Source organism: Primulina tabacum, chromosome 4, assembly GCF_025594145.1.
Source record: "Primulina tabacum isolate GXHZ01 chromosome 4, ASM2559414v2, whole genome shotgun sequence".
Classification (NCBI taxonomy): Eukaryota; Viridiplantae; Streptophyta; class Magnoliopsida; order Lamiales; family Gesneriaceae; genus Primulina; species Primulina tabacum.
This window is the reverse complement of record NC_134553.1, coordinates 4,001,918-4,023,409: the sequence shown is the minus strand read 5'-3', so window position 1 is coordinate 4,023,409 and position 21,492 is coordinate 4,001,918. Positions and strand designations below refer to the sequence as shown.

At 35.4% G+C, this 21,492-nt stretch overlaps 3 protein-coding genes across 12 annotated transcripts; 2 read left to right on the top strand and 1 right to left on the bottom strand.

The window, feature by feature from the left end:
• The first annotated feature begins 794 nt into the window (after window positions 1–794).
• Window positions 795–4,080, top strand: LOC142542569 (pentatricopeptide repeat-containing protein At5g46460, mitochondrial). Of its 2 annotated transcripts, none has more exons than XM_075649272.1 (3): window positions 795–2,882; window positions 3,203–3,703; window positions 3,925–4,080. In XM_075649272.1, exon 1 carries the CDS (start codon window positions 1,024–1,026, stop codon window positions 2,752–2,754), a length of 1,731 nt encoding a protein of 576 aa, XP_075505387.1. In that variant the 5' UTR covers window positions 795–1,023; the 3' UTR covers window positions 2,755–2,882; window positions 3,203–3,703; window positions 3,925–4,080. The 2 variants fall into 2 exon arrangements, with proteins under 2 accessions (XP_075505387.1, XP_075505386.1); XM_075649271.1 differs by having other exon boundaries at window positions 2,962–3,703.
• Window positions 3,764–8,956, bottom strand: LOC142542567 (phytochrome E-like). 2 transcript variants are annotated; one of them, XM_075649268.1, is made up of 4 exons: window positions 6,732–8,956; window positions 5,040–5,835; window positions 4,648–4,941; window positions 3,764–4,217 (listed from the first exon to the last, which is right to left on the bottom strand). In XM_075649268.1, exons 1-4 carry the CDS (start codon window positions 8,800–8,802, stop codon window positions 4,139–4,141), a joined length of 3,240 nt encoding a protein of 1,079 aa, XP_075505383.1. In that variant the 5' UTR covers window positions 8,803–8,956; the 3' UTR covers window positions 3,764–4,138. The 2 variants fall into 2 exon arrangements, with proteins under 2 accessions (XP_075505383.1, XP_075505382.1); XM_075649267.1 differs by having other exon boundaries at window positions 3,764–4,197; window positions 6,732–8,948.
• Window positions 8,957–13,826: 4,870 nt separating this feature from the next.
• LOC142542564 (uncharacterized) lies at window positions 13,827–20,882 on the top strand. Of its 8 annotated transcripts, none has more exons than XM_075649261.1 (7): window positions 13,827–13,978; window positions 14,972–15,230; window positions 15,732–15,865; window positions 16,062–16,146; window positions 16,246–16,770; window positions 17,105–17,442; window positions 18,257–20,882. In XM_075649261.1, exons 2-7 carry the CDS (start codon window positions 15,062–15,064, stop codon window positions 18,413–18,415), a joined length of 1,410 nt encoding a protein of 469 aa, XP_075505376.1. In that variant the 5' UTR covers window positions 13,827–13,978; window positions 14,972–15,061; the 3' UTR covers window positions 18,416–20,882. The 8 variants fall into 8 exon arrangements, with proteins under 8 accessions (XP_075505376.1, XP_075505380.1, XP_075505379.1 ...); XM_075649265.1 differs by having other exon boundaries at window positions 14,921–15,230; window positions 15,771–15,865; XM_075649264.1 differs by having other exon boundaries at window positions 14,921–15,230; window positions 15,750–15,865.
• The last annotated feature ends 610 nt before the right edge of the window (window positions 20,883–21,492 follow it).

The following is a 21,492-nucleotide window of genomic DNA, read 5'->3' as shown; positions in this document are numbered from 1 at the left end:
GTCTCACAAATAAAGATTCGTGATATCGTCTCCCAAAATAGATACTCGTCGAATTATTACTCGACCAAATGCTATTATAGTACTTATCACGACAATCACAATGTCTCCATCCGCCGGTCGGTCCCCTCTCAAATCTCAATCCATGTCATTGGAATCAACTGGCCACTATTTAATCTATTGTCGCATTTTCACCTACCGCACGTGCAATGTGTGCATGAATATTTAATCAATACTGGCCCCTCGTCTCATTAATGTAAGCGAAATTATGATTGAAAACATACGATAAAAACAAATGAAATAAATAGAGAGTCAGTGGACAATATGTGTTCTGATTTTAAAAATATCCCTCCTCTGTATGAAATAAATAAGAGACGACTAATAAAAAAACAAAAAAAAAAAAAAACATCATTAAAAGTTATCAAAACTGAAAGAAAAAGTTGAAGTCTGACATTCGCGTACACTCAAAATTATTTTCACATAGCTAGAATCTAGAAAGTGTAACCAAATACTAATTTAATCTTTTGAATATGTTGTTTCTGTTGAAAATAATGATAGTTAAATGAAACAATGAAATGGATGAAGTTTTGAAATATGTATTTTTGTGGTATATTTTGATCAGAATTTAATATAAAAATAATTTCAAAATCTTCTCCTATTAAATTTATGCTCTGAGTTATGCTGGATTCATGAATTCAAATTCCTAAGTTTTTTGGTGAATAATCTTGAAATTAAATATAAGTTTGATAAGTTAGATCGTGACAGAATTCACGGTGTTCTGTGGGTGGCGGTGAATGAATGAGCCAAAGTGAGTAGAAATCGTAAGCAAAATTATATATTCTTTGAAATTATTATATGATATTTATGATAGTAAACCATCAAAGTTAACACAAGGAATTTGTTCGTTGGTATCGCTTTTCTGTTGCTAATTTACTGTCATTGATCTCCCGAGCGTAGTGTTGCTATTTTTCATCATAATCTAATGCTGCTCCGCCGTTCTTGGTGGTCATTGTATCATAATGGACGATGATGTCGAAGTTTCAAGCTATTTACAGCAAGTTCCAGCTTTTACAGAAGTCTTGCACCACTCTCGTGTGCTCCTCAAAATCTTTCACTAGAGTTGTGGAATGTTCGGAGTTCAGTACTCTAGACTATGGTGCTTATATCTCAATCGTTTCTGATCATTTGGAGAATAAAAGAGTGGATGAAGCTCGAAACTTTTTCGATGGCATCCCATCACCCAATGTGCGTTTAGCTACGAAGATGATATCTTTGTATGTAGAAAATTATAGATTGGATGAAGCGTTGGAGCTGTTTGATAAAATGCCCATGAAAGATGTTGCCACGTGGAATAATATGATCAAAGGTTGTGTTGATTGTGGAAATACGGAGATGGGTTTGAAGCTTTTTGATGAAATGCCCGAAAGAAACGTGATTTCTTGGACTACGGTGATGAATGCCATGTGGAAGTGTGGGAACGTCGAAGAGGCCGAAAAGTTGTTCTGCAAGATGCCAGCTAAGGATATAGCAGCATGGAATGGGATGGTTCATGGATATTTCGAGAATAGTAGAGCGGAGGAGGCAATGAGGTTATTTGGGGTGATGCCTAGTAGGAATGTTATTTCTTGGACAACTGTGATTTCTGGGCTCGATCGGCTGGGGAGAAGTGATGAAGCTTTGTTGCTTTTAAAGAAAATGATGAGATTCGGGATGCAACCTACATCAAGCACTCTTACTAGTGGCCAAACAGCTTGTGCTAAAATGGGTTATTTGCAGTTAGGTAGTCAAATTCACGGGCTTCTTCTGAAGCTTGGCTATAAATATGATGCCTATGTTACTGCTGCGCTGATAACTCTTTATGCGAATTGCAAACAAATAGAGGATTTTGTTAAGGCTTTTAATGAGAAGTTGCATCTCAATGTCGTAGTATGGACATCTTTTTTGACCGGATTTGGAGTAAATGGTAAGCATGAAGATGCATTAAGAGTTTTTTGTGGGATGATCAGGTTAGGAGTCTCTCCAAATCAAACTTCATTCACCAGTGCCTTGAATTCAAGCTGTGAAGTCGAATCTGTTGATTGGGGCAAAATAATTCACGGTGCAACCATCAAGGTAGGACTGGAAAAGGATAGCTATGTGGGTAATTCTCTTGTTGTGCTATACACAAAGTGTGGAAATATAAGTGATGGGATATTCACATTCAAGGAAATTTCAGACAAGAACATAGTTTCATGGAATGCAATTATTGTTGGGAGTGCACAACATGGTTGTGGCAACTGGGCAATAGCATTCTTTTCGCAAATGGCAAAAACAGGAACGGAACCAGATGAGATCACATTCACTGGGCTGCTTAATGCATGTAGCCATTCAGGCATGTTGCAGAAGGGAAGACACTTCTTTGCCTGTCTATCCCAATATTCAGCAATCAAGCCAAAGCTTGAGCACTATGCCTGCATGGTTGATATCCTGTGTCGAAATGGGAAATTAGATGATGCGGAAGATTTAGCCAAAAAGATGCCTATGGAACCGAATTTGTCTATATGGCTGGCTTTGCTTAGTGGATGCAGAGCCCAGTGTAACTTGGAAATGGCGGAACGAGTTGCTAAAAAGGTTTTTGAGATAGATCCAAGTTGTAGTTCGGCTTATGTGTTGCTGTCTAACATGTATGCTCTTGCTGGTAGATGGACTGATGCTGCTAGAATGAGAATGAAAATGAAAAATGTAAAACAACTGGGATGCAGTTGGGTTACCCAATAAGGTATTCGGCATCTGTTTATTTCAGGTTCTAGTAAATGATCAAGGTTTTCTTCACAAGTATCATTATTCAATTACCTGGTGAAAGTCATGCTAGGCAAGCAGCCTGTGTCCGGACAATCCTGATTCTGGTAAGTCTGGTCTCTTTGAGAATATCCATGAAAAGTTAATGATTTTTGTATAATGACTTAAAAATTGCACATATTCTAGATGCTTTGAAGCCTTCGCTTACTAATGGTTTTAATCAAATGGATTTAATCAAATGGGAGCTAGTTTCCGGGATATGTTTTTCCAATTTGGTCACTGTCATGCCTGAAGTGATACTTTTCTTTTTCTCAGGTTCCTTTGCCTTTTCTTACCTGCAAGAGTCGATGTATTTTTAAAAATGTTCATACATTTATTCCCGTATTGAGAAATTTTATTTTCCCTGCTTTCTTAATTTGGTTGATAGGAACTTGGATGAAGTGGGACAAATTTTTGTTCTGAGAACGAGAATCTGAATGAGTTAAAAATGGCACGAATCTGATGCAATCATGCGGTTTGAAGTGTGCTTCCTCACCATGAGGTTGCTCTTCTAGCTGGCGAAAAGGATGGTTTTGACCTTGGTTGGGAAGCCAATCCTGTGGATGACTTGGGAGAATGTGATATTTTTGCGACGAAGGAGTTTTGTGATATTTTGTGGTTTATCTTGGGAAACCCCAGTTTCATAAATCAAATGGTTTACACGCAGTAGCTTGCCATGAAAGTGCGTCATAGAACATCGATAGAAATAGAAGTGTGTACGAAAGGATTGCTTATTTATCACATTGATGGAAATGGAGGAGGAAGAAGCGTTTCCATCGGTTATGACAGTCTGATGGTAGATGTAATGAAGGAGGGGTGCCGCCAATGGATTCCATTTTCAACCTTCACTTTTCTTTCAGAGTTTTTCGAGACATTTGAGTTTCCTAAGGTTGAATCTTTTTGTTTACTAGCATTGAAGATGAATTTTAATATAATTGTCTCAGTCTACTCAACAATCTAAAATCCACATTCATTGGCCATATTATTATTTTGTTCGTCCTAAACAATTCATCAAGAAAAACCGTGAATATCATTAATTACAGTTGTGTACTGATCATTAGCATACAGACACAAGTTCAAGATGAACTGATACTTCCCTACCCAGTGCAGGAACTCGGAAAACTCTGCTCTTACCACAAGATGGATCGACTGCTGCACGTTCTGGTGAACTGTTATTGATCTGATTTCCGTGAAATGAGTTCAAGATCAACTAAGAAGTAACATCTACTCTGATCTCTGATATACCGGACATTACCATTCATCGTTTTAAGAAGTTTCTGAGCAATGTTAAGAGCAATTCCTCGCTGAGTTAACCAGTTACTTTTCACTGCATACATATCTTCAATAAGAGAAGAGGGAAGGCCCTGGCCAGGGTGTGCCATTCTGAAGAAACATAATACAGGCTACGATTGTAATCAGCACCAAACACAGAAGTATAGTAAGTGAGAATATTTGAATAGGAAAGTGACATGACTTAACAAGTTGAGTTATTAGAAACTTGGGGCTTAACCTTGAATTTAATTTGGCCGGCTCAAAGATGAGTTTTTTTTGTACGTGAGTTTATGCTCGAAACAATATCAGTCTTTATCAAGCTAAAACCCTCAAAAGCATTTAAAAACTCAAGTGTCATCCGTCCAAATTAATTCAAATTGGCACCATCTAGCAAATTCTGAGGGCCACATAGGGAGGCATAAATTTTAAAAATATCATATAATTTGTATAAAAAATTGTTGAATTCAAACTAAGCTCAAATTTGAGTAGCATTTAAATTGTTTACACACGCTTCTATGATGATGAGATCGAGCTCACCAGAAAAATTTAGTGCAAAAATACCTGAATTGTAGGTGAACAGACTCATTCCCGTCTTGCATCAGTTTCAAACCAGGGGATACCATAATTTCCACCCAACCATCAGGACAAGGTGTATGGTCCACCACACTGAGCAAGAAATCAGACAAGGCTAACTGAAGCTTTATTTGATCCCCATATAAACAAAGAGTTCTAATTCGCTCAGAGACATCCAGTACTAGTTTCAAATTCTTTTCATTCAACAATATCAGAGCCTGACAAACAATAGCATTGATAACATTCCCCAAGAAAAACTCTTCCATCTTAAGCTCCAGTTCACTGTGGGACCAAAAGAACATTACATAGAAAAGAAAAACCGTCCCTTCAATCGTAATTTTAGGTATTTTAGGCAAAAGAAGATAAGGAAAGGGACTTACCCTTCTTGTGAACTTCCAAAATGTGGATCGTCTAAAATAGATAAAATTTGTCTTTCACAAGCTTCGCTAGTCTCAATAAACCGTTTCTGGTCTTCTGTTAGAGCCGAATTTCCCAGGAGTCCATGTGTGAAGCGGATTCCATTTAGAGGATTCTTCATCTCCTGCCTAATGTAAGCCAACTCTTTAAGTTTTGAAAGCTGCTCCTTTCCTTCCGACTTATCTAACATGAACTGTTGCTGTTTCGGTACAGTCTGCAAGAAGCAGAAACACCCGTTCACATTCCCACCCTCCTCTGTTTTCTTATTTGCTGTCAAAAGCACATCGACAAACTCACCTCTTCGGTCAAAAAAACCAAATGGGAGCGTTTGAGTGTCCTGGCCACTAATTGCTCGGTACAAAAGAATCATGAATTTAGTCAGCTCATCCTGACCTTTCAGCCGACAGAAGCTTCCAAAAATTTCACCAGGTAACATCTTTCCAATAATCTCATGTTTCATCCAGCCAGTCAGCTTTTCCATGGCCGCATTCCATTCAGAACAACAGGCATTCTCGTCTGAAGCAAAAATAGGCGGAATCAGTGGACTTAGGCTTTGCATAATAATTTTGTAGTCCCCTTGCAAGCGGATGAACTTGTCCATCACTATTTTCTCAGCTGTGACATCTTGACCAATAAAGCAAACTCCAACAACATCATTTTTATAGTTCCTACTGGTACAAGCATTAGCAAGGATAACAGCGTTGGGAACGTGTCCCCCAAAAGTCAGTAGCTTCACTTCAACATTTTTTTCCTCCTCACCTGAAGCACATAGTGAAAACAGAAAAGGAATAAAAATGAGTAACTCGAAATGAGATACTCCAGGATCGTTGCAAATAAACATAAGTGAGGTTTTAGCAAGTTGCTTAGATGGATCTCACTCTGAGCCATTAACAGCTAGATATACATCATCAAATTGCATTTTCAATTTCTCCATAGATTTTTTTGGTGGAAAATATTATGGCCGAGTGATTTTCACATTTAAATCACCATATTTGCGACAGCAGAAAATGTCCTCCCAATTTTGCGCACAGGATTGTTTGATTACAAAGAGAAAAAAGATGGAATAACATATTTCAACACATATTGAATCACAGAAGTATGATGCCTTGCATATTCCATCGCTTGTTAAAAAAAGCAATGACCAGCTCCAAGGGAATAATGGAAGCGGGAGAATGAATAATTTTGATTATGGGAAGCGCCTCTTCAAGTTCGAAGCAGAACGACTAAGCATGGGAGAAAGGAAGAGCAACCGGCTTGTACCAAAAATGCAAGGTTGGATTATGCTTCCTAGCCAACAAATACTAGAAAAATTTACTCAAGTTCAAGCGTATGGAATATTTAATATTTGTAAGTGATAGGTCTGGAAGGCACCACAATCTCCAATATATTTTCCAATTTACCTAGACAAATACGTCTTGATGCACAATACAAATTTTTTAAACCAGCCAATAATTTTCACTTTAAAGAAAAAAGGATACTGTTGTTAGAGGTTTTTTACTATTAATTCGATAGAAAAATATCAGTCAACATTGTGATCATTTAAGACAGTATTAGCGTTGCACAATACAAATATTCTACAAATAATGTCGAGCCATTTCAGGAGTGTTTTGGAGTCATTTTAAATTGCATTTAGCCAATGATGCAAGAATCATTACCGTGCAGAGCTCTTTGCAGCAGGATTTCAGTAGCTCCACGCGAGTCTTCGTGAATGACATCGTTGATCAGAGACTTTCCCAAAGCTTCAGACAGAGTCAACCCCGTCAACTCATGCATCTTAGCATTCCACCCATTGATCCAACCGGATGAATCAACTCCAAAAATTGGAACAGTAGCTGTTTCTATCAGCCGGACCATTTCAGCAGCGGCGGAAGTAAGTTCATTCAGCTGTGGGTTGTCAGAATCATTTTGTTGAGAAAATATATCAGGTTTAGGACCGCCTTCTTCAATCTCCAGGAACGAATTTCTCAATATAAGTTGGAGAGAATGAATTGCATTAATCTCTGCAACCTCCCAATGCAAACTCCGGCTTTTTACTACTTCAAGAAAGGTATTGAATGAAGATCTAGGGTGCATTTTCCCACCGTCATCTTTGTCCTCCGGATGATGCTTAGCTCCTCCCCATTTGATTTCCTTTGCCGTGTGAGACCTAAACCAAAATAGAAAATCGGTGGATGTAATTCTTGCAGCAATCATGCCACAAACTGCGTCACCAAGCAGTGCTGCACCTGGATAGCCAGCATCAGCAAGACTATCTGTACTTAACCCTGTGGAATCTTCAAGGCTGTTTAGTAGCCATTCAGCAATATCTCTCATTTGTGCCTCGGTCGGTGTGACACCAAGAAACCAACATTTCCCACAGTAATATAATGCAGCCCCGTCACAATTTACAAGATCCATGATATTGGGAGACTGATTCACAATCCCAAACGGAGCTCCGCGAAGAAGCATCTCGCACAATAAGGTTTGCATCCGAAGGGTTTTCTTTTCCACCAACTGTGATGCTAATTGAAGCTCCATATTAAGCTGCAGACCAAATGCCTGCATAAGGAACTCACAAGCATACCGAAGTGGAAAAGGGACATAGCGCGATGAAGTGTGGTGGCACACCACCAATCCCCATAGTTTCATCGAATCGCCGCTATTCACAACTACCGCCATCGCCAATGAAGCCATGGACCTCATGTTCTCCATGTACTGAGTGTGGCAGCCATGTGGTGAACGAAGGGTAGAATTAACCAAGCAAAGAGGCTGCTTTAGTTCTTTACTTTGGATTATCTTAACTGGCTTTGCCCTGCAATCACAAATCATTCTGACACGGTTCTGCATGAACAAGAAACGGGCTGCTTGAGGGATATCAGTAGATGGATAGTGCAGCCCCAAATAAGGTTCTAAGTCGGACCTTCTAATTTCTGACACTACCTCTCCATGATTATCTTCATGGAACTTATACACCATAACCCTATCATAACCAGTAAGTTTTTGGACATCTTCTACGACTGTATCACACAAAACTCCTACATCGCCCCCAGGAAGAGACTGCAGCCTAGATATGGCTCTCACAGCTAGTTTCTGCGATTGCACAGCACTAGCATGCAACATAGCAGGATCACAAGCACGAGCTGGCTCCAGATCAACCACAATGCCCACGTCAATTCTGTGTAATATAGCATAAAATGGTTTGTGGGTGGTGCAAGAATGAACCCAAATCGGGTTCAAAAATGAAATTTCCCTTGATGCCACAGCTTTATCCAATGAAGCCCTACTTGAAGAGGTAAAAAGCGTTCTTGCATCAACCCCAATAAGACCCATCAATTTTTTTGGCTCAACGACACTCTTCAACCCCAGCATATCAAAGCAATTCTCACTATAACCTATAATCTTCAAACTGGGCTCCTCGACCGCAAGCATACAACCAAAGGCCTGCACAAGACTCCCCCTCTGGATTTTCGACAAATAAGCAGTCATCTCCTCCTCAGTGCTCAAAGTATTCGGAGCATGAGAAACTGACTTTGAGTAGTTAAAGAACTTACCAGACTTACCAGACTGCTCAAATTCAGCCATCAGCCTCGCATCGGCATTGTACTGAGCCATAGCTCTGTTGGTGTTCATGTTGCTAGCAGCAGAGGATGACAAAACAGCGTTGGTAGCGTTATTTTTTCCCTTGCTTTCGTCCAATTTTCGATTTGTGGCTGTCGAGTTTTTACCATCTTCGGTTTCTAACTCCATTAAATGATGCTGTGTACTGTATAATTCACCCCCCCCCCCCCCTAACTTTCTCTTAGCTCGGAAAATTTGTAGTGGGATCAATACAAGTACTGTGAGTGGTAATAGCTGGATCTTTTACCATTAATTGTGTATGGCGAATGGTCCCCCCTCCTCTCAATGGTTATACCCATCTCTCTCTTTCATTGAGGTACGGTTATCTTGTGGCTGTAATTGGGGAATTACAGGTTACAGCCAATTTCTTTGTTAGAACACACAGCAACCGACCTTAATTGTCCATAGTTAGAATCAAATAAACGTGGGATGTGGACAAGTCTCGGATGAATGAGTATCTATTGCTACTTGTATGTTTATCTATTACTATTCATTAATAAATTTAAATATTTTTATAAGATTCATAACCGATCCGTTCCGACTGATTAAACCGACCATGAGACCAAAAATTTATATATATAATAATAATAATAATTTATATATTTTAGATTCTAAATATCTTACGTGTATATATATAAATAATAAAAAAATATTTATTCGATTTTAAAATATAAATAATATATATAATAAAATATAATTATAATCATATATATTAAAAAATAAATCAATCAAAACAAAGTTTAATATTTTAAAATAATATTTTTTAATAAAATTCAAAATCAAAATAATCATATATATATATATACAAAATAAACATTAATATAAAAAATACTTTTTAAAATAAAAAAAATTAAAAAATAAATGTATGAACCACTCAGACCGATTCTAGTTGGTTTTGACCTATCCAACCAGTTCTTGATTTTGACCAATCATATTGTTTTTAAGCATTTTTTGGACCGGACATGTGACCAGTTCTTAGGCCATCTCCAATTCATATCCTCTATTTTTCATCCTCTATCCTCCAAAATAGAGATCCATGATCTCTATTTTCAAACACCTTCTCCAACCCATATCCTCTAAATATTACTAAATACTCTATTTCTTTAATTTATTTCATTTTCAACTCATATCCTCTAAATATTACCAAATAATTTTTTTTAATTTATTTCATTTTCGAACACATACACACATATAATTAATTAATTTCATAATATATTATTTAACTAAACTTAATTAATTCGCTAAACATGGCACAACTACATGTAATTCGCTTATTAATTTTCAAAAGGACTATATGGCAATTTTTAAAATATCTATTTTGTAATTATTTTTCACCTTTTTCAATTCTCTATATGAACAGTGATACTCCATAAATAGAGGATCACTGTTGCATACTCTAAAATGGAGGAAACAAATAGAGTACGGTTGGAGAAGATTTCATCCTCCATAATGGAGGATTCCTCCATTATGGAGGACGGTTGGAGATGCCCTTAGTCGAACCTATCAATCAAGTCCAATTTTGAAAATATTGGTCATGATACGTTATTTTCTTGAGCCATCAAAGAGCTCGACGAGGAATTAAGCAAATAGAGCTTTTTCGATTTTTTTAATTACTTATTTCAAATTATAATTCAGTCTCTCGTTAATTTCTAATCTTTTACAATTATTATATGACCTCATTTAAATATAATAATTTCAGATTATAATGACCCTTCGTAATTTTTACGATCATGGTATTACTTCGATATGAATATACAAAAATAAAATTAATTATATGCATGCATTGCGTGCACCAATACACTAGTATATAATATGTTTGACGCATGTTGTCGGGTGCAATGCAATTACTTCATAGTATCCGTAAATACATTAACTAAGCATCCCCGGCTTCTCCAAGATAGTGGAGTAGGTGAACGATATGTCAAGTGATAATGAGTTTGATTCTTCTATTAACGTCAAGTTTGTTGAATATGGCTGTCTAAATCGATTTATCCGACCGGTGTAGTTTTCATGCTATTGTGTTAAACCTATTAATTTACCCAATTACATTAAAAGTTAACAAATACGAGTTCCGTTAAAAAAAAATTAGTTAAAATATTAGATTTTCATTATCAAATTAATGTGTTATTGTTTAATCTCTCTCTCTCTACTGAGATGTTATAAAATTTTGGATATTAAATCAAAATATTTCGATAATTTGAAGTTTGGGGTTTTTTTTTTATATTTATTTTCGAGTCGCTCAATAAAAAAATATAATTAAACCTTTTTAAAAATCAAAATAGGACAGGTTAATTTATTTTTTACTTTTTTGTCACGTGATATTCAGCAAAATTCTATTATTAGTTTGACAGTAGTACCGATCAAGTTGATGTTTGATTATTATATTAAATCATAATATGTACGATGATTCATTGATTCTAAACAAGTGAAAGAATGTCAGCATGTTTTACAGTGCTGTAAAAAACTACATTAGGACATCTAGGGGTGTGCAATCGGTCTATTCAGGTTACAGATCGAATCGAATAGACCTATAATCGATTTAACCGATTTATTTTCGAATAACCGAACCAATCGAAAAATTCATAGAAACCGAATTAACCGAACCACCGAAATAACCGATATTTTTTTAAAAAATTCAAATTTTAATAAAATTAAAAAAAACAATGGAGAACTTATAAATAACAAGAAACATTGAACAAAAAATATCAATAACAAATAAAAATATTGAAAATAATTAGCTTTCTTCTCATTCTAATCATTTTTAATGCTCATATACAATTTAAATTAATATATATAATAATTCGGTTAATTCAGTTTAACCGAATTTTCCAAATTTAAACCGAAACCGAACCGAATTAACCGAATTTTTAAAATTTCAAAACCGAACTTCCGAATTAACCGAACCGAATTTCCGAATTAATTCGGTTCAGTCGGTTAATTCGATTTAACTGAAATTTTGCACACCCCTAAGGACATCCATAATAGTAAATATAGGACATCCATAATAGTAAATATATTTCCTCCAAATATTCATGGGTCTCATAGTCCACATCATCAATCAAATATTTAACTACTCAAATATCTCACATTTCACAATCAAATATCTCACCAATCAAATATTTATGAATCTCACTGTCACTTCAATTATATCTTTTATTTCCATTTAAATAAAATAACTAATAATTTTATAATAAATCATTTCACCACTTTAATTAATTTCATCTGTTACTTAGTATTATATTTTTATTCAAATATAAAATTAGAAATTTTACATGAACGTTTACATTTAATTTTAAAAATTTAAACATAATTTAAAAAATCAAAAAGAAACAAAAAACAAAAAAAAACCTGGTGCGATAGGGGCACGCTGCAGGGTATCTGATGACATGGCACAAGAAATCACCGGTTACAAATTTGTAACCGGTTAAAAATTAGGCACAAACTCCGAGCCGCTCCAATGGTGAATATTCAGTATTTGGAGTTATTTTGATGACATGACACAAGAAATAATCCCTATTGTGATGGCTCTTGGAGCTGTCTCAAAACACAATATACTTGTCCAAGAACAAGTTTTTCTTTAACATGATATTAGTTTCGAGTTATTTGAAATTCATGATTTTCAATTTATTTTAATTTTCACATAAATTAATACTTAAATTCATTTTTTGCTTATTATTATTATTATTAGTATTAGTATTATACATATAACAATGAATTTCAAATTACTCGAATATTTTTTATTTATTTATTTACACTATAATTATATATGTAAGAATGAATTTCAAATTATTCAAATATTCTAAATATTTGGAATTCTGAATTTTATCAATGAATTTCAAATCATTTAATCCAGAAACAACATTAACAAATTATCTTTTGTGCTTTTTAATATTTAAAATAAAATGATTAGATTATATTATGTATTTTTATCAAGCATAAAACTTAAAAACACAAGTACGTGTGATTATATAAAGATTCACAAGTGCAACTATACATGTGTTGTGTTTTTGTACAATTTTTTTATAATCAATTTAATTTATATTCAAATAAAGCTTAAAAACATAAGTATGTGTGATTATATCAAGATTTATTAGTGTATCGACGCATGTATTGTGTGGTTGAACAATTTTTTTATAATCAGATTAATTTATATTCAAATAAAACTAATATCATGTCGAAAAAAAAGTGATGAACGATTGTATATAATTTGAAATGATTATATTTAAATTAGAGTCATATTTTAAAAGTCAATGAGAAAACAAATTGTAATTTGAAATAATGAAACAAAGGAAAAAAAATAAAGTGGGTAAATTGTAACTCGAAATAATGAAATAACAAAAAAAAATAAAAATTACGACATCATTTTTTTTTTAATCTCTTGTAGATTTCTGAATCAATAAAGTAAAAAATAAAAGAAACTAAAGACTGAGAGACCTGAGCGTTTCGACACGCGCCGTCCCTGTTGGTAGCGTAGTCATTTTTATTTTACATACGCCATGCTTACGCATATCAACTGTAAACGTGGCACTCTACTACCGGTCCAACCTCAATTGCATCCCAGCCGTCACTCATGGTTTAAATCGTCTACGATCGGCTCTCATGGTACCACAACCGCCCTGCTTCATAGTTTGTACCTGTTTGGAAGAATACATACATAAATAAGTAATGGTACGTCATTCGTTGTGTGTATAAAAATATTTATTAACCATTTTTTTTAAAGAAAAGATTAAATGTTCATACAAAAACATTTTTTTGGACAATCTTAACCTCAAAATTTTTGTCTAATCTAATAATAACATTTCCACCCATTCAAATAAATGAAGACATAAATACATTATGTAACAAAGATATGAGTAAGTCTTTTGTGAGACGGTTATCACGAATTTTTATCCGTGAGAAGGATAGTAATACTTTAGCATAAAAAACAATAATTTTTCATGAATAATCAAAATAAAAGATTTGACACACGAAGTTGATCCGTGAGATCGTCTCACAAGAGTTTTCGTGCAGAGATATTATTAACCTTTTAAAAATCTTCATTTTTTGATTTTAAATACAACTCGTTTTTGATTTTTTTTCCTAAACACCCAAATTTCACGGTTCAATTGACAAAATAATTAATTCAGAATTAGAATACTATAATTATCAATTGGCTTGGGTACAACTTTTTATTGCTGCGGTTGTAGATTACGTAAGTATACTTATCCAGCACGCAGTCATCTGGGTATAAATACCCGAGTGCCGACCGATCTATACAGTGGGAAAGCGCGTCGTGAAGGGGGAGAGGAGACTTGGTGTTCCACAGGTAAACCGGGAGACAATATCAAACTTTTGATTGTGCTAAAGAAAGATGATTTTGGCTGTACGCCGAATAATTTAGTTGCATGATATACACGAGTAAGTGGAAACGATTTTGTGTGTGTGAATTACTGTGATCACCGAGTTCTGGATCACGAGTGTTGAATTTCATGTATGCTGATGTTCTAGTTTCTCGGGTTTTAATTGTGGAGTAAGTGTCTGAATTGTGGATTTCTACGTTGTAGCTGTTTTGTGGACTTGTTGTTTGTTCTGAAGGAAGTGTTTGGAGGAGTTGACTTCGATCTTCTCGGGCTTTCTGGAATAATTGGGGTTTTATGGGAAAGATCTTTGAGAGTTTTACGGGTTTGCTTCGTATTCTCGTGCTTTGCGAATTCTGATTCGTTGATGTTTTGAATTTTCAGGGGTTTGTCACCGGATAGAGATATATTTAATTTCTCATTCTGTTATTAATTTCAATTTTATTCTCTGTGATTAAAGTGCTCGAGTTGTATTGAATTCATTTTCTTGGGGGTTTTTTCTCGAATAATTTGGGTTTTCTTGGAAGGAACTTGAATTTTTTTACTGCTCTGCTTCGGATTCTTATGCTTTCTGGAAAAAACTTTTGGTTTTCCGACTAGATATGTTAAGGTGTTCTCTTATTTACGCCAAGATTGTACTAATTATTCGAGTCAAACATATGGTCCAAATTGGGTGAAAATATGTAATTCGTTGACTTTTTTTTTATCACCTTTATCTAATCTCGTGATGTCCTTCAGATCTGCTATTTTTGTGTAAGCTGAATTTTTCTAGGGTCTCTTTGATTTGAAAGTAGTCAACCCAGAGATAGATTTCTTTATTTTCCTTCAGCTAATGATGGGCATAATTACCGCTTTATTTATTTGGTTTATATTGTGAAACATCTGTTAATGGAAACTTGTTTTGCTTGCAGTCATTTGTTGCTGATCTGATCATGTATGAAAGTGTTTGTTTCCCCTCGCAGTCTTCTGTGATTCTGATGAACTTAAAAGAGTGTGTTCACCACTGATGGTTTTGATCCAGTATCGTTATACGTATCATAAATTCAGATCAAATGCCATCATTAAGAATGAAAACCAAGTCAACCACTGGCTGTGTAACAGAAAAAAATTGTCTCCATGTCTGTCGGAAGTCATGTGTGATATCCAAGAATCCTCTCTCTCCTGCCAGAATTTATCAAAATGTAGAAGAAGTTGGAACTTGTATTCAGAATAGTTTTCATGGTAAGCATGAGCCTATCCTGAATTTTGCTAGCTCTTTTTCAGGTGGGATTTGTTTCCAACTAATCTTGTATCAGTGTTTGCCATGAAATAATCATGTGGTGACTATGAATGATATACAAAATGGACCTATCTAAAATCAGTTAACAGAAAAACAGAAATGAGAAAGAAAAAGTTGACAAATGTTCCCCCAATTGAGACCACACCCATTCTGGTGCCTCATATAACCCACGACTGGATGTCTCTACGTGGTATCACCTGTCTAAGATTTGTGGGGCACCGATGATGTGGAGATTGAAAGGTTGATTTACAGAACACAATGTTATTTTACTTCCCTTGGCTGTTCTTCCATTTCTTGTTTGTACTCTGCAATTGTAGACTGTGAACCTCCTTTAAGATTCTATCTTTTGCTGATATTGCTACTGTTAATTCATGATATACTTAGATTATTAAGTAGCCAAGTGTATATTCATATGGCTTGATGCATATCGGTTTATAATGCAGCTTCATTTTATGATAAAGTATATGCTCTGGAAACTGCAGGGACTGAGACCAACCATGACGAATTTTTTGACGTAGAACATTTTTTGCAGAAGCAACAATTCAATAAACCCGATTCTTCAGCTGCAGATAATTTGGTAAACACATTCTTTGTTCTATAATTCAGCATTAATAATGCCATTTGTTACTATACATTTTACTGTTTTTATTAGTCTAGTGTTTTGATACAAGCTTCTGAGAAGTCTTCCCGGAGCCTTACTCATGAAAATCGCATAAAAGAATTTGCTAATATACTACTCTCACACTTAATTGTGTTGAATGAAACACATGCAGGATACTAAACCATCCCCCTGCTCATCAAATGTGGATACAGTTTTTTCTTCCATCCTAGAGTCTCTAGAATTCCGAAATGATGAAGGTATATACTACAGTTTTTATATCGATACTTACAATCGAGGGAGCATGCACGCCATAAAGTTTATCGATATCATATCTTACTCATCTCACTGCTCTGCAGGAATTGATCATCTTTATGTGCTACAGTTAGATATCAAAGAAAGTGGTGATGCTAGCAGCAGAAACCAATGTGAATCTCAACCATGCGATGCTTCAGATTTATACACCTCTGAGATTATTTTTCCCGGTCCATATTTTGAAAGCAATTCTATATATGATGATAAAACAGAAAATGTGTCCTGGCTTGATTACAAACGCAAAGAGTCTACTCTACTTTCTGATGTGGCTGAAGAGTACAGGATATTACCTTTTTTAGAGGATACTTTTGATGTTGGACAGGACCATGATGGCAGAGCATCCGGAGAAGCCATCTTAGATGCAGGAAATTCAAATTTATGCGATGCTATCCATCAATTAAGACCTTGTGGTCTGGAGGCTGACATAAATAAATGTCATGACCCAGATTATGAGTGCTTTGATCCACAGATGTATATCAGAAATATACCAGGCCAGCCAGACGTGTCTTTATGTTATTCATCTGATACGAAGGAAACTCGGCGGATCACTTTAGTACTTGACTTGGATGGTAATTGCATTGTCTTAATACTTGTAAGCATTTTATGTAACTTTAGATGAGTTTTACACTTTTGAAAATTTCATTCATTTTATGCCAACCTTGATTGGGTACAACGATAGTTAGATGTGAATAAGCGAAGTGCACTTTCACGCTTTAAGCTCTAGACTCTAGAGAATGTTTCAATCTTATGAAAGCGTGCAATTTTTTAATTTCTGTATTTTTGTGCTTTATTGAGTGGTCTAAAAGTTGGCGACACAAATATTTGCTCGAGTTACTTCCAGGAGGAATCAATCAATTTTTTTTAAAAAAATTAATTTAAGAAACTTTCCTTGGCTGTGTACAGAAACGCTTGTGCATTCTACATTGGATTATTGTGAGGATGCGGACTTCACATTTCCGGTTATCTTCAACATGAAAGAGCATACTGTGTATGTGAAAAAAAGGCCTCACCTCAATGTTTTTCTGAAAAGAGTGGGAGAGTTGTTTGATATCATGGTGTTCACGGCTAGCCAAAGCATCTATGCCAAACAACTTCTAGATATCCTGGATCCAGAAGGAAAGCTTCTATCAAAACGGGCATATCGGGAATCATGCATCATTTTAGAGGGAAATTATGTGAAAGACCTAACTGTTTTAGGTGTTGATCTTGCAAAGGTTGCCATAATTGATAACTCCCCACAGGTGGAAACTATATTCCTAGTGCTTCATTAAATTCTCGGCATTGCTTCATTTCTTTGATTCAGTTCTTACCTTGAAATTTTGATTAAAAAGTAATTTTTTTAATACAAAGTTTCAACTTGTTGCCAGTGATCTTACCCATATTTGGCACCTAATTGGTTAATCAATACTACGTTGCATTAATTATCTTGTTAGGACACTGGGTGCTCCATTTAGGTAAGGTTGTGCGCTCCATCTAGGTAGTATCAAGGGTATCCTAAGTACAGCGTCCGACATCCTCCTAGATGATTAATTTAAATATAAGTTAATTCACTAATTTAGCATACTAGATTAGTTAATAGTAGTAAACATACTTTGGGTGAGAATAAACCGGCAATAACTTGATTCAAATAAAAGTTCGATTAACCAACAGAAACAGTCCATAATTGAAAGTACGCGCTGATTCAATTTCTACGCCAAGCCTAAACCAACAAATGATCTGATCTTAAGCATCCTCACCCCCCTCACCTTCTTCTCCCTCTTCCGTGTCTGTTTCCCCTAGAAGTCACTTTACTGGGTTAGCTGAGGTTTAAATCTTTAAAAAGTTACAAATTCCTATTCGTGGCAGTGAAGACAATCCTAATTTATTTTTAACTGAATGAGATTGTTATGCTACGCTTATATTTTTTGTATCGTACAAGTATTCATTTGTTGTGCCTGCATCATCAACACTTTGGAAGGTTTAAAACAGCTGGCTGTATCCTCCTTAGATGTTAGATCCTAAATATGTCATAAGTATATCCTTGGCATTGAACATTATGCTTGTGATGGTTTTCAGGTTTTCAAGCTTCAGGTAAATAACGGCATTCCTATTAGGAGTTGGTTTGATGACCCCACGGATTGTGCCCTCATTTCACTCCTTCCATTTTTAGAGACTTTGGTTGATGTGGATGATGTACGGCCTGTCATTTCTATGAAATTTGGTAACAAGGAATAAGGGCTCCTCGTCTATTCTTACTAGTTCTTTTGCTGCTCTCGGTCTCTTCAACTTTTTAGGACAATCTTTGATTTTTGTTTTTTGCTTCACTGCTTCCTATACCCTTTTTGAGTTGATAGAATTTCTTTACTATAAAAGATAGTCCTCCTAATTGATTCAACTCATGCACATATTTTCTTCCTATCTATCTGTAGATCTCTCTAATTCAGATAAGAGGCTTGGGCTTTGTGTTGGGTTTTCCACTCACGTTATTTCGTGAGGTTGTCTCTAGCTGTTTAGGTTAGTTTATGCCAGAAGTTAGGGCCACAGGGTTCCTTTTTTTGAAACTTGTACAACTATAGACACAGTGCTTCTCAGTTCTCACAATGTGTATGAATTGATTTTCTATGCAATAAATTATGTTGCTTAAGTGAAATATTGCAAAACTTGCATGCAACAAAATGTATGACTTCCCGCCTGAGTAATGTAAAGTGTCAAGCATTAACCATGTATGCAGAAGCTATTCAAGGATGGACAAGGACAAAATGGCTATGCTTTATATCCAGTGGTCAATGAATAATGGAATCTGGACAGTGAGATTGTTATCTGGCTTAGTTAAATTATTCCGTTCAATAAACACCTGATACGGTGTGAAGTAAACCTACGGTTGCTCTCCTCATGTTTGTTGGAACTTACGCCTGTCTTTACTTAGTGGCATGATTTGAACATGTGGGACATAGTCGATAACACTCTCCGTCAAAAAATTGTTACTTAAAAGCTGCTGTTGGAAAAAAATTGCTTTCATATCGATCTCAACTAAAAATATATATATATATATAATTTTTTTATAACCATACTTGTGTTCACAAAACGAGAGTAAATAATTGAGTTTTCAAGGGAAAATATGAGGATGGTTATACCCCTTTTAATCTCCATCTTTTAATCATGTTTTAAGTTGACCAGTAAAATGAAAGGAAGTATATGATGTAACTTTTTATAAAGTTTGCATGGGGGAGTAATAATGGTTCTGTATTCTCTCTATTCCTTCTTTCCACCATGGAAAGCTACTTTTAAGTGTCTCAGTACATAGCATTTAGAAGTTAACATTGTGCGAGATATCTTGTGATAAATGCTATATCAATTGTATAAGGCCCCCCCCCCCCCCCCCCCCCCCCCCCCCCCCCCCCCCCCTCGTCTTCTACTTTATTTTTGCAGCCATATGTTGTAGTTTTTATTTGCTTTCCAAAGATTTTAATAATATTAGCCGATGAACATAGTATGTTTTCAGTTCATTGTAGTGGATAGATTTATTTCGAAATCTTTTAGTTATATTAAACATGTGTGGAGGTGGGAGGATAGACAAAGTGAAAGATTAGGGCGATGGAAAATGTTTGAGTGCCTTTCCCCACATTGTTTTTCTCATCATCTCGAGGCAGCTTAACTGAAGCGAGGTTGTGCTTTTTGATTTAGAAAGAGGTTAGTAAAGCATCTGTCCAAATTCTTTTGGGTTAATACATTATGTGGTCAGTACATATGCACCGAGTTTCTGCCGTATAGGTTGATCACCAGATGATTTGGTGTATCTAAGCATTATATTTTACTTCCTGATGTGTGTACCAAGTTTCACGACCCAGGTTCTTTAGTTCATCAATAGATTCTTATTAAATATTTTGCTTGGCACTTGTTTTCGGGTCATATAGGTATGCAAACTGTTTTAATTAACTATTTTGAACACCAGAATACTATCTTAGCATGTTGTGCTATGCATCACAATACACGAGTAACCTACTTGTCTCTTGGCACAGTGTACTTGTTTCTTATTTTCAGAAATATACTTTTAGCATCGAGGACCTTAGTAAACTTGCTGATGTAACTTGTAAGTGAAACTGTTGATCTTTAAACAGTTTGTATTTCAGATCATAGATAACGATGATATTGAAATTGGAAACCTTGATTAAGGCTGGTTATTGTAATAGAGAATACCAGTGAAAGCTTTGGTTTTAAGGCTACCAACAGGTTTGGAAAATGACTGGCTGAATAATATCCTGTAATCAATGTAACATATGGGTCAAGAAGCTTATTCTTACTATCCGTCTGTCTTTCACAGTTTTTGAATACCTTACTGCAGGTTGTTTGAAGAAGCTTAATGTTTTGCCAGACAATACAACATTAGGCATGTTTGGTAAAGGTTCTTTTATTTTCTATCAAATCTCGAGTCTTCTTTCTGATTTTATCATTAGAGTTTCCGGTATGGATCTTTTAATCCATCAACTCTTGTTTTGAAGTATTGGTAGAGATTCAAAGCTCCTATAGCACCTTATTTAGATTGGATTTTGGAATGTTTGATAACATACAGATACTAGATTTCTAACGTCAGAATACCAGACTGCTTTTTGAAAACTGAACATTTTGATGAATATTGTTTTGTTCCAGTGGACTAAGACTTTGATGATGACAATGGCACATCAGTTGCATGTTTTGTTGGTTATCCATTATTTACGCGAATGTTTATTTAGGATGCTTTTTCATGCAAATGTTAGTTGTTGCCCTTTATGTGAAAATTGGCTAGAGTCGAGTCGCGTCGCGGTTGACTCGAACTTTTAATGAGCCAAAATGATTTGGTGTGCCTTGAATGATCAATATTTGTATGGATAAAATATATATTATATATATATATATATATATATATATATATATATTTAATGAATGATTCATTAAAATAGGTAAAAGTTAGTACAGGTACAAATACACTGGGCATCCCCAGAGACAAATCTATCTAGCATAATCAGTCTCTAATCATATGAACCATAACCCAGAGTCCAAATTTAAATTACATTGTCAGCATTTGGTACGCTCCGCAGCACATGAATCTTGATCTTCATTATAGCTCCATCAATATCTAGTTGCTCATGTTCGAAGATTGTCCTGTTTCTTATGTTCCAAATCTGATAAACCGTAGCCCCTAGCGCAACACAGCGCATCTTATTCAATGCAGATGTACCTCGGTACACACTTCTAAACGCAGCAAGCACAGCAGACAACGATCTCATAAGTTTTCGCATGCCAAGCCAAGATCGAATACTGTTCCATATTGCTTG